Source organism: Neovison vison, chromosome 5, assembly GCF_020171115.1.
Source record: "Neovison vison isolate M4711 chromosome 5, ASM_NN_V1, whole genome shotgun sequence".
Classification (NCBI taxonomy): domain Eukaryota; kingdom Metazoa; phylum Chordata; class Mammalia; order Carnivora; family Mustelidae; genus Neogale; species Neogale vison.
Window position 1 is genome coordinate 107,860,095 of NC_058095.1, and position 12,142 is coordinate 107,872,236.

At 43.4% G+C, this 12,142-nt stretch overlaps 1 protein-coding gene across 7 annotated transcripts in view; it reads left to right on the top strand.

The window, feature by feature from the left end:
- RCBTB2 (RCC1 and BTB domain containing protein 2) overlaps window positions 1-12,142 on the top strand; it is a 43,791-nt gene that overhangs the window by 25,587 nt on the left and 6,062 nt on the right. For 5 of the 7 annotated variants that reach the window (XM_044249717.1, XM_044249723.1, XM_044249721.1 and 2 more), the window contains 6 exons: window positions 85-192; window positions 1,242-1,384; window positions 4,690-4,755; window positions 7,537-7,727; window positions 8,260-8,386; window positions 10,105-10,244. In XM_044249717.1, coding sequence (XP_044105652.1) covers window positions 85-192; window positions 1,242-1,384; window positions 4,690-4,755; window positions 7,537-7,727; window positions 8,260-8,386; window positions 10,105-10,244 — 775 coding nt within the window. Of the gene's footprint in view, window positions 1-84; window positions 193-1,241; window positions 1,385-4,689; window positions 4,756-7,536; window positions 7,728-8,259; window positions 8,387-10,104; window positions 10,245-12,142 lie in introns of those variants that run through there. The other 2 variants (XM_044249720.1, XM_044249724.1) reach the window with 2 other exon arrangements.

The following is a 12,142-nucleotide window of genomic DNA, read 5'->3' on the forward strand; positions in this document are numbered from 1 at the left end:
GTCATACTGACATACCATATTTCTCAATAGAGTGCTTGCTTGCTTCTATTTTTCATGGGCATTGAGTCTCTGCTTTTCCCTCAGGTCTATGTCTGGGGTTACAATGGAAACGGGCAGCTTGGACTTGGCAGTAGCGGCAACCAGCCAACTCCCTGTAGGATAGCAGCTCTGCAAGGCATTCGTGTCCAGCGGGTACGTCCACCACTCGTTTATGTGTGCCTGTTTTTCAGTCTTTAGTGGCAAAGATGCCAATGGACACAGTTTTCTTGGTAGATGAAAAGTTTAGCTGCTTGATGTTTTTCTTCATTGAAGTAAAGGCTAAAGCTCTATTTCCCTGACTTAAGTTATAGATGTTCGTCAGAAAATTTATGTTTCTAGGCCAGTCTCACATGTAGCTGTTGGAACGTCAATTGTTACGATGTTTTCCAAGGAAACTTTGGCAGTATATATCGAGAGCCTTGGAAATATTTATACCCTCTGTTCTATAATTTTATTTCTAGGGTATTATCGTAAGGAAGCAAAAAGAAAGAGACTTCTGGAATTAGTGGAAAAGGTTTAAAAAAGAAGGGAAGAGAAAGAAAAAAGAAAAAATGTTAACTTCAATAAATAACATAAATAATAGATATAGCATAATTTAGTCAAATAATATATTAATAGTTAAATAAATTATACTAAATCTGTATGAATGGGAATGATGTTTACAAAGGGTTTTTAATGATATGGAAATAGTGTTATGTGATGTCAATAGAAATAAAGATACAGATACGATGCGTGGAGGCATGGTACATGTCCCTATTTTGTATAGAAGTAGGAAAATAATCCTGATCTTGAGATTACTTTCATATTTATGCTTTTCTATATTTTTTTCCACATCAAACATTTTTACTTTTACAATAAAAAAGGGAAAAATTCTTAAAAAAGTAAAAGTGTGTTCCATATTCACTTCATACCCCTTGATCTCTGTGAGCATAATGAATGCCATAGTAAAGCTGAACAAAGCAGACTTGTGTCACCACAGGACTCGTGTTGAACTTATTGCAGTTTTGGCCACACATAGGCTAAGCTAGTTATGGGCAAGTACCGGTCACCTTAATGTTTTGCCTCTCTGAGCAGGCTGCCTCTTCTTCTTTTTTTTTCTTTTTCTTTTCTTTTTTTTTTTTTTTTTTTGTATCTTTGATTCTTAACCTATCTTGTGAAAGCATATTTGCAGGCCTAAGTGGATTTGGTTTCTCTGTTTCCAGGTGGCCTGTGGCTATGCACATACTTTAGTGTTAACAGATGAAGGCCAAGTGTATGCTTGGGGTGCAAATTCTTATGGCCAGTTGGGCACTGGCAATAAAAGTAACCAGTCCTATCCTGCGCCTGTCGTTGTGGAAAAGGACAGGTAATATGTGCATTTTCAAAATAACACGCATGTTCTTTAGCGATAAAACAGAATGTAGACATGATATAGAATTGTGGGGAACTTGCTGCTAATATTAGAATATTCTTTCATGAGAGCGTTCATTCCTTTTTAAAATTGGCTTTTGGGGGTGCCTGAGTGGCTAGTTGTTTGAGCAGTGGACTCTTGTTTAAGGCTTGGGTCACTGTCTCAGGGTCCTGGGATCAGCTCCTCACTGGGCTCCATGCTTAGCGGGGAGTCTGCTTGGGGAGTCTCTCTCCCTCTGGCACTCCCCACACTCGTGCTCGCTCTCTCTCTCTCAAATAAATCTTTTAAAAATAAAAAGGTAAAATAAAATTGGCTTTTGAACTGTTGGAGAGTTTGCGTGTTAGACGTTAGATGTTGTTAGACTTTGTACTTAACCTGTATTTCAGCTGCTCTACACTAATGACAAGGACTAAACCTGCAATAACCCACTTTATTCTGCTCCGTCACAAATTACCTTTTCCTCCTTATTGTTTTCTGTTTTGTATTCTTAAGAGGAAGTTAAATAATGTTTGAGGTCAATCTTCTGTGGCTTAGGAAAACCAAAGTACCTCAAATGGGGTAGGGTACAAAGCTATTTACTCTGCTCCTTATAAATGTGCCAGTTGAAAGGATAGGACTGTCTTATTCTTTTAGCTCCCAAGCTATCACTGTGAGGAAGTACAAAATGGTGAGAAAATCGAGACTTAGTTTTGCCCATTTGTTTGCAAGGTTTTGTTAAGTAGTTAGCAAATCCAGAATTTTTCCCTACATTATCCTGCTGAAAGCCTTTTGAGTGCCTCAGACATGGCTATCTCACTACTTTTTCATTCTACATCTTTTGACACACTAAAATGGAACAAAAATATCTCATTAGTGTTTTTGTTAAACCAGGGCTGCAATCATTGTAGAAATTAATACTGCTATTTCCTTTTTTTTATAGTGAGTATTAATTTTGGTTACCTCTGATTTTAAAGTAAAAATATGGACACAGAGATGATCTTTCCTTTGTATCCAGTTCTTTTATAGTTTCCTGTTGGAATATTTAACAATGAAAGCAAAGAACCAAATTGTCATTTTTAACCCCCTTGATTTTCAGTTGTTATAAGCTTGGCTAATTTTGTTTAACCTGTGTCAAATAGTTTAAAAAAAAAAAAAAAAGACCTGTTCTTGGTTTCTTTCCCCAAAATCTTAGAATAAGACCCTGGACCTCTTAAGGATTGGGAAGGAGAAGGGGGACTGGAGGACAGGAGCCAGGGGACGTGCGTCTGTGCACACAACCGTGCTAGTTGCATTTGCTGCTTCTGGACTTGCCAAGTCCACTGCTATGTGTTCGCCAGCAACTTGCCCCACATCTCGCTGCTGGTCCCCGATCGACCCAGCCTGAGCGCCAGGTCTTCTGACTCTAGTCCCGCTGGGCCAGATGGATTATAGGGCAGCTTGGTGGGGAAGGCAGGAGAGGCAGAAAAGCAAGGCAGAAAAGCAGGGCATGGGAGTTATGGAGTGCCAGCTCCTTACCTGGTACCTGAGAGTATTGCTTTTTTGTCTGTTTTTAAAAAACTCTAATTAAAAAAAAAAATCTTTTTACCAATCACAAAACAAATTTCAAAGTCCTTGGATATACCTATGCTATGCCCTGCATAACGCGGCATACAATAAATATTTCTTGAGTAGCTGAATCCTCTCCAAGAGAAAATGCATGTGTTTAACATTTTCTTCCTCCCATAATACTACATTACAAATCTGTAGCATCAGAATAATGCAATAAAACAAAAATTTTATCTTAAACCACAAAAAAAAAAAATCTTTTTAACTTTTTTTCAAATTTTGAATTATAAGTGTAAAAAAAAAAAGTGGAAATAGCTTAACAGTTGCATGCATGCTGTTGACCACATAATCATTATTTTGGCTGTAATATTATGGATGAGGGGCATCTGGGTGGCTTAGTGGGTTAAAGCCTCTGCCTTCAAGCTCAGGTCATGATCTCAGGGTCCTGGGATTGAGCCCCGCATCGGGCTCTCTGCTCCTGCCTGCCCCCCTCTCTGTGCCTGTCTCTCTGCCTACTTGTGATCTCTGTCAAATAAGTAAGTAAATAAATAAATAAACCTTTAAATAAATAAATAAATATCATGGATGAATGTTCTGAAAGAGATAGTCCTGCCTTTCTCTTTCCATTCCTATATTCGCTGTGGTCAGCCCTGAGTTTGCAGGCTCTCCACCACATGAGTATTGCGAGGGAGGAATTTGTAATTCTGCTGGGACTTGTTTTGCACGTATCCACCCTTTTCAGCAACTGAAACTTACACAGATATGTTATGACTGATCTCTCAAGAACTCACTTCTGACTCTTGGGGCCCATTTCAGGGAAGTTTGGCTGATGAGAAACAAAAGGATTAAATTTAGGGTGGGGTGGATCTTCAGGTCCCAGTTACCAGTTCACAGAAGTGGAAAGTGAAAATCTGTCTACACTGGATCCTTTGCTCAAATGACAATCCAAGGAAAAAACCTTTTAAAAATTTTCCCACAGAGGTCTACTTCTGATGAAGAATGCTAATAACATTTGTTAGCAAATTATGTTCACGTAAAAGTAATTTTAATGACTCAAGTGATTCCCTTCTCTCTAATCTAGTCATTCCCAATCTTTCTGAAGTCTCAGTACTTTGATTTACCAGCATTTGTCTTTGTTCCTGAAGTTTCATAAAAGCATATTTGAAGTTAAATTGATTTAAAGCTAAGTTTGCCTTGCATTTTCATGAATTTTGTGACACCTTGCAACAATTGGTAATATGTTGGCGTCTTACAAAGCCAGGCTTGGGAGTCACTGCTCTGGACCCTTTATTATCATTCTTTGTTCTCCACTCTTCTTCTCACTCACAAAGTACCTTTTTTCTCTCCTCACTGTTTTCTGTTTTATATTCTTCCTCACTCCCTGCATTTTCATTTCTAGTGCCACAGCGATTAAGCTGTGGTTGTTGGGGATCATTCTGTGGAGGTGACACAAAACTCATTTATTAGGAACGTGTCATACCTTCTTTTCATTACACATGGCTACAAACTAAAATGTGAAATATGCCAGATATCCGGCCAGGGAAGGTTAGCTCGGTTCAGTCACTGTCTGTTGCATATTACACTGGAAAATCTGAGCTTCAGAATTTGCTTCTTGGTGTGAATCAGGTTTAAGAACTGATCACCTTAGGCCAGAGCAGCGTGCCTTGGCAGTTGGTTGGGTCCCATACTTACACCTGATGGTTCCCTCTAAACTTTCTCCGCTCTTGTTCCTGTAGCAGCTGCTGCCGTCAGCCAAGCCCGTGCCCCACCCCTGACTTCCCGAGTGCTGCTAGGTGTTCCAGGTAAACGTCCCGAGGCCATGCTTAGGGAAGGCTGGCGCTCTGCAGCCTTCTGTATCCCAACCCCTTTGCCATGTCTGTTCCACCCTTTCTCCACCAAGCCGTGTTCCCACCTCTCGTAAGGGCAAAGGCTCCTTACTCCCTTTCCGTGGAGGCTCATAAGGAAATTTCAGAAGCAAATGTAGGAATTAAATTATTTTGGTTTTCTGATGTTGGGTGGCACGACAGTGTTGTGTTTCCATCAGTTACATTTTTCATAGAACATTATCAGGGAAAAGAGATTTTAGGTGGTCTCTGAGAGTTCCTGCAGCCACTGTAAACACTTGAGTCACCAGAAGAGAATGGTTTTGCATGTGCCCTGTGCTGAGTAGCTGATTTCATTTACTCTTCATCACAAGGCTGTGAAATGACTGCTACCTTATCTTCTGCTCCCCTCACCTTTCTTTCTTTTTTTTTTTTTAAAGACGATAAAATAGGTGATAAGAGTCTAAGTGACTTGGCTCCACAGGCTGCTGTCTGACCCCCTGCCCATCTGCTTCAAGCCCTGTAAAATGAAGTGTGTTGCTGTCCTCACATTTGGTGTGAGGGTAGATGGTAATAGTAGGGGCCCTTTTTTTGAATAAATGTATTTATTCCATTTCATTCCCCTTTTTTCTTTATTTGTTGAAAAGAGAAGTCCTGTGCGGGCAAGGAATGTTCTTTTGTAAAGCACACAGTAGAGGTTTGGGCCCATTCACTGACTTAAACATGCGGGTAGGAAAGGTCTCACTGTCTGAATTGACCCTTAGAAATGTGTAGTCTCTATAGGAGGGAGACTTTGCCACTGAAAAATGCTTGGTAGTAATTCTGTAAAGAAATTTCTACCGTTAGCTACTATTTGTACACTGTGTTTGGTGTTTGACATTTTATCATTTAATTCTCACATACTAGCCTTGCAGTATGATGAAACTTGAGTCTCCTAGAGGCTCAGGAGCATTCCTACAGTCACATGGCCTAGTGGTGGAGCTAGGATGCACCCCTAGGTCTGTTTGACTCCAATGTCTAGGCACTTAACTGTGGCACATCGTAGCCTCATTTCTAGTACTCCTGCCTTCAAGAGCTGAGAGCTGCCCTTGAATAAATGAGTAAAATTGCTTGGGCCACGCATGAAAAAATATACTTCAGCCTTTGGAGGCGAGCCATCTCCAGCTTATATGACGACCATCTTCCATCCTTAGCTGGAAAACATCCAATTAAAACACGTGGTAGAGGGATGTCTCCATCCTTTGATCGCTAGCCTGTCAGTGGGGTCTTTCCCACTCCTCACTCACTCTGTGTTGTTGAGTCTTTCCCAATTAGTCAATAAAATGACCTGTAAATTGCTTAGTAAGATACCACATTAGGGAGAGAAGCACACTTAGAGAGAAATAAGCCAGTGATTCAGCCTGCCAACAACTTATAATCTAGCTGAAGAGGTAAGACAGATGTCCCAGAGAGGATAAGGACCAGACTGCAGTGATGTAGACAGGATATGTATCAAGTGCTGGGGTGAACAAGAGATTTCTTGCTTTGGGGCTGTTTGAGCTGGGTCTTGAAAGATGGGCAGGATTTCTAAGGCAGAGAGAAAGGAAAGAGCATTCTTGAACAAGGGATTTAACGAATAAGAATATCGAGGGGCAGTGAGTACATCTGTGTATTGGAGCATAGGGTATGTAGGCAAGTGTGATTTGAAAGAGGGCTGGCTATAGGTAGAGGACAAATTACGGAAGGATTTTATCTTGTGGGAAGCTACTGATGGTTTGAAAGCACTGATGAGAATGGTGTTACCCGGAGGATTGTTAACCTGCCAGCCTTGTGCAGTTTGGTTCGGAAAAGAGAGAGGCTAAGGCAGGGGACACAAGGGGTCATTACTTTGGTCCACATGTGGGGTGTGCCTGACCTAGGGTGGTGGCAGATGGGAGAAATTACAAAGAGAGATTCTATGTGATTTGTCAACTGGATATCCAGAAAAGAGTGGTGAGAAGGGAGAAGAAGTCAAAGACGCTCTGAAGTTCTGAGCCCAGGTCACTGAGCTTGCTGGTGGCATGGCCTGCTATGGCAAAACCAGGATGGCAACCTCACTTAGAGTAAAATAGTTTACTATGTTTTCTGAATCTGTATGGTGGCTTATTCTTTAGGAAAATTAGCTCCAAATCAACAAAAACAGGGTTTTCCATCAGGAGGTGTAGTGTCAACCTGCTCCGTGGTCTTCATGAACTTTAAGGTCTAGTGTATGTCAGTTTCTGGAATCTGCTCTCTTGGGCTCTTGAAGATCGAGTTCAGTGACCCAGAGTTATTGACCTTACTGTTTGTAGTGGGAGTTGGGGTGGCCCACAGCATGTTCCATCTGACACTAAAATTGGTGAGATTTTGATGAAACTATTTCTCGATATTGGGTCAAGATCTGCATTAAGTAGCCCAAGTCTTTCCACGTAATTCATGAAGTCCTGTTTTAAGAAAAAAAGTTAGATCACAGTTTGGTTCACTTGTTTGTTTCAGTCTCTACCCTTGCTTGGATGGTACTTGCATTTCACAATGGGATGCATATGTTTGGAGGCCTACTGCCTGGAAGGGGTAACAAGCAGATCTTCATGACTTGTGCCACTGAAGGAGAGCTAAAATGCAGATCACAGTTTGGTGCCTGAACACTTAGGCGATTCAGTCTTCTGTTGTTTGGTTTAAATCAGTTAAGGTAAAGGGACAGAGAAATCAACTTGTTTCTTCTCCTGTTTATCATGTTCACTTGGTCTTTCTTTGTGAACTTAGAATCATAGAGATCGCAGCCTGCCATTCAGCGCATACGTCGGCGGCCAAGACCCAGGGCGGGCACGTGTACATGTGGGGCCAGTGCCGAGGCCAGTCGGTGACCCTGCCCCACCTCACCCACTTCTCCTGCACCGACGATGTGTTCGCCTGCTTTGCCACGCCTGCCGTCTCGTGGCGCCTCCTGTCCGTGGGTGAGCCGTTTTTGTCCCTTTGGGTGCTGGCCTGAATACTAGGAAGAGAGCTCTGGTGCTTTTTGTGGTGATAGTAAGGACTTTCTTAGGTGTAGTATCATATAACTGATATTTCTCTCATGGACTCCTTAAGAGGAGACTAATTTGATGGGTTAATTTTTCCTGAAAGTATCAGAAACCCACATCACATACCACATTAAAAGCAATTTTATTTGATGCTTTTAATCTTCCTGGGAAACTGTATCTTTTATTTTTAGCCAGGCTATTTACTGAAACATGCAAAAATTTCATGGAATGGAGCCGTCTGGGGCTTTTTAGTTGTTGTTTTGCCAGCTTTCCAAGCAGATGTGTGTGAGGTTCTTATCCTTAATGATGATAGAGATGTGAAAATCCACATTTAGGGGAGAAAAGCATTGCTCAGTAGGTCATTTCGGGTATTTTCATGAGGGTCCACAGAGCGATGCTATATTCTGGCCTGCGTTTTCTATATGTCTGTCATTAACCCTAGAAATGTTTGGTGTTCCTTTCTCAGAACCCGACGACCACCTTACAGTGGCTGAGTCCCTCAAGAGGGAGTTTGACAACCCCAACACGGCCGACCTCAAGTTTCTGGTGGATGGAAAGTACATTTATGCACATAAAGTCCTTCTCAAAATTAGGTAAGGAGTCATTGATTTTGAGAACTGAAATAAATACACTCATTATGTTCTAGGTGTTCACAGAACTCTACTGGGTAAGGCTGCTTTGCCCTCTGAGCATACAGTGCAGCTGGGGAAACATGGTACACGTGACATGAGAGCCAAGAACCAATGGGAGTGGTATAGTGAGTGTCCGGGGCAGGGTGGGCCGTCAGGGAGTGAGGACTATCAGCTTCTTAGAGACCTTGCCCGGTGGTCTGTGCACCTGGGCGTTAGAGCAGCCGACTGGTGCTTGGGGAATGTGTTCTGGGCTTTGAGCACCGCCTGGGCCACGTCCTTGCCTAGGAGCTGAGTTTGTCACGTTGGGTTGTCATCAGTTGTGGGATAGTGACCTTTGAGATGCTTGGAAAAAGGAGAAGGTGAGGCTTTTACAGGACAATGAGGTCTGGGATGAAGTTAACACAGATGATAAAAATCAGATTTACTGACGTATGATTTTTGAGCAATGATCTGCATTTGAAGCGTACAGTCTGAGGAGCTTTGACGTATATATTTATGCCTGTGAAACCACTGCCCTAAATCAAGATATGGAACATTTCTGTCAGCCCTCAAAGGTCCCTCATGCCCCAGGCCTGGGGCAAGCTCTGATCTTCTTTCAGTCATTTAGATCAGTTAGTATTTTCCAGAAGTTTATGTTAATGGAATTCGACAGTGTGTAATTTTTTGTGCCCAACTTCTTTCTCTTAGCATAATGATTTTAAAAATCATTATGTTGTCGTGTGCCAGATATTTAAATCCTGCTACGATGAGTCACAAACAGCAAGGCATTTTTAGTCTCAGGTTCACCTCTTAGTTAGGGCAGGCCGTACAGGATTTGTTCACTCTCACCACAGCTCATAGACCTGCATGGAAAATGTGGGGGCTCTTGGTTTGCTAGGGCTGCTGTAACAGAGGGCCCCATATTGAATGACTCCAACAACAGAAATGTATTCTCCCCTGTTCTGCAGACAGAAGTCCAAGATCCAGGTGTTGGCAGGGTGCGTTTCTCCTAAGGGAGACTTCATGGCTTTGGTGGTTTGCTGGCAGTCTTCAGCATTCCCTGACTTAGGGCAGGATCACCCTAGTCTTTCCATGGGGCTCTCCCTATGTGCATGTCTGTGTCCAAATAACCTGTTTTTATAAGGACACCAGTCACATTGGATTAGGGCTCACCCTAATGACCTCATTTTAACTTAATGAGCTCTGTAAAGGTGCTTTCTCAAAATATTGTTATATTCTAAGGTTAGGGCATCAACCTGTGAATCTGGGGGGAGACAATTCAACAGAGAAGAGGAGGTAAAGAAACAAAATTACTCAGTGTTCATGAAATAACCCCACCTGATTTCCATAAATGCTGCTCATCGGCTGTGGTGCAGGACCTCGGCCTGGGAGTCCAGCCTTGTGTTTGCCTCATGGGGGTCAGACGTGGGGCTCTCCACCTCGGGGGATCTGCACCTGCAGTCTTGTCCCACAAGTGCTGGTGAGTGAGCCTCCTGGCCAGCAAAGGAAGCAAGGGACCAGGACAGGGACACAAAGGTGTGCAACGGGAAGTGAATCCGGGAAGCGAATCTGGCACCGTGCTGCATTTTCCCTTTCTTTTTGTCGGTTTCCCCTTGTGAGCCCTACAAGGACGTGTCTCTCCCCGGGGGTGTCTGCTCTCGCTAGGAGCGAGGGCCCCACATGCTTCTCTCTTCCTTTAGGTGTGAGCATTTTCGTTCTTCACTGGAAGACAATGAGGATGATATCGTAGAAATGAGTGAATTTTCGTACCCTGTGTACCGAGCCTTCCTGGAATACCTGTACACAGACAGCATCAGCCTTTCGCCCGAGGAGGCAGTAGGTAACAGCTACCAGACTTTTCCAGGAGATCGGGGCAACATGCTGAGTAACTGGCAAGGCGGAAGTGGCCGCGAGGGCAACCACAGACAGAGTTCTCTTGCTGGGTATTAGACCCAAACTCTTTTCCTTTGTTATTGCTTCATACAAAGGGTGACTTTGTAGCTGTCACATGGCCAACCCTATAAACAAGATAAAATGCGCAGTAACAGGAAGCCCTACTGGTCTCCACAGCCAGGAATTTCCCTCCACATGGCTCTGGTACGGAGCATTGTGGGCATTCTGGGGCCTTTTGTCCTGAAGCTGGTGTGTGGTGTTCAGTCCCCAAATTTTAAAATATTCATTCCACGTGTATACATCCAATACCATTACCAGATCAGCATTTAATTTTCCTTCCTTTTTTCCACAAATGTTTTAGTGCCCGTGCCCATTATGTGCCACAGCTCTGGCCCTACCCTGGGGACCTGCTGTTTGGGTGAATACACATCCTGAACAAGTTGATCCAGGCGGTCAGTTAGGACGGCTGGGAAGGCCTCTGTGAGGAAGTGTGTGTTGCAGAGAGCTGGGGGAAGCAAGAGCAAGCGAGCAGTACCCAAGGGAAGAGCCTTCTAACCCTGAGAAGCAGTGAGGGCAGCGGTCTGAGACAGGAACAGATTTAGCCTGTGGAGGAAGAGGAAGAAGGCCGGGGTGGGTGTCGTGAAGTCGCACTTGCTGTAGTGAGTATTAGGTCAGGCAGCAGGATGTGGGCAAGAACATGCTAGCTCTTGGAGGCCATGGTGAAGAGCTTTTTTTATTCTTGGTATGATGAAAAGCCTTGGGAGGTTTTGAGCATGAGGCTTTCATTATTTAGTATTTAACAGCAATATTTAAAAAAAATAGTTTAAACAGGACAGTTTCTTTCACACAGGGAGACAGTGCAGGGCGTCCCTACGTGTGGCTTCTAGCTCAGGGTCCAAGATTGCCTTTGCATTACCTGGAGCCAGATGGCGGGCCCATGAGGAAGGGGCAACGAGCAAATCCCAGTGTCTCATAAGAAAAAGTCCTGGAAGTTTCACTTGTTCCAAAACGTGGACCAGAGATGGCCAAGGACAGGACCCCAGCTGCAAGAGAGGCTGGGGAAAGTGATCGTAGAAGAAAGGAAGAATGGATCTGTGTGTATGTGGGGGGCGGGGGGAACAAGGCAACTAGCAGCATCTACAATAGGAGCAATATGATTTTATTTTTTTATTCCAATTTTTAAATTTGAATTCTAGTTAGTTAACATATATGGTAAGATTGGTTTCGGGTGTCGAATTTAGTGATTCATCGCTTACGTTTAACACCCAGTGCCCATCACAACGTATGTCCTTCTTAATGGCCATCACCCACTTAGACCATCTCCTCACCCACCTCCCCTCCAGCGATCCTCAATTTGTTCTCTATAGTTAAGAGTCTGTTTTTTGGTGATAGCTGGGTGGCTCAGTCAGTTAACATCTGCCTTCGGCTCAGGTCATGATCCCAGAGTCTTGGGATCGAGTCCTGCATCAGGCTTCTTGCTCACTGGGGAACCTGCTTCTTCCTCTGCCTGCACCTCCCGCTGCTTATGTTCTTTGTCTCTCTGTCTCTCTCTCTCAAATAAATAAATAAAATCTTTGATTTAATTTAAGAGGGAGCAGGGGGAGGGACAGAGGGTGAGGGAGAGAGAGAGAATCAACAAGGAGACTCCTCACCAAGCACAGAGCCCGACACAGTGCTCAATCCCAGGACCCTGAGATCAAGACTAAGCCAAAATCAGGAGTTGCCACTTAACCTACTGAGCCACCCAGGCACTCCTATAGTTAAGAGTCTCTTACGATTTGTTTCCCTCTTCTTTTTTACCCCTTCCTGTGTGTTTCTGTTTTGTTTCTTAGATTCCACATAAGA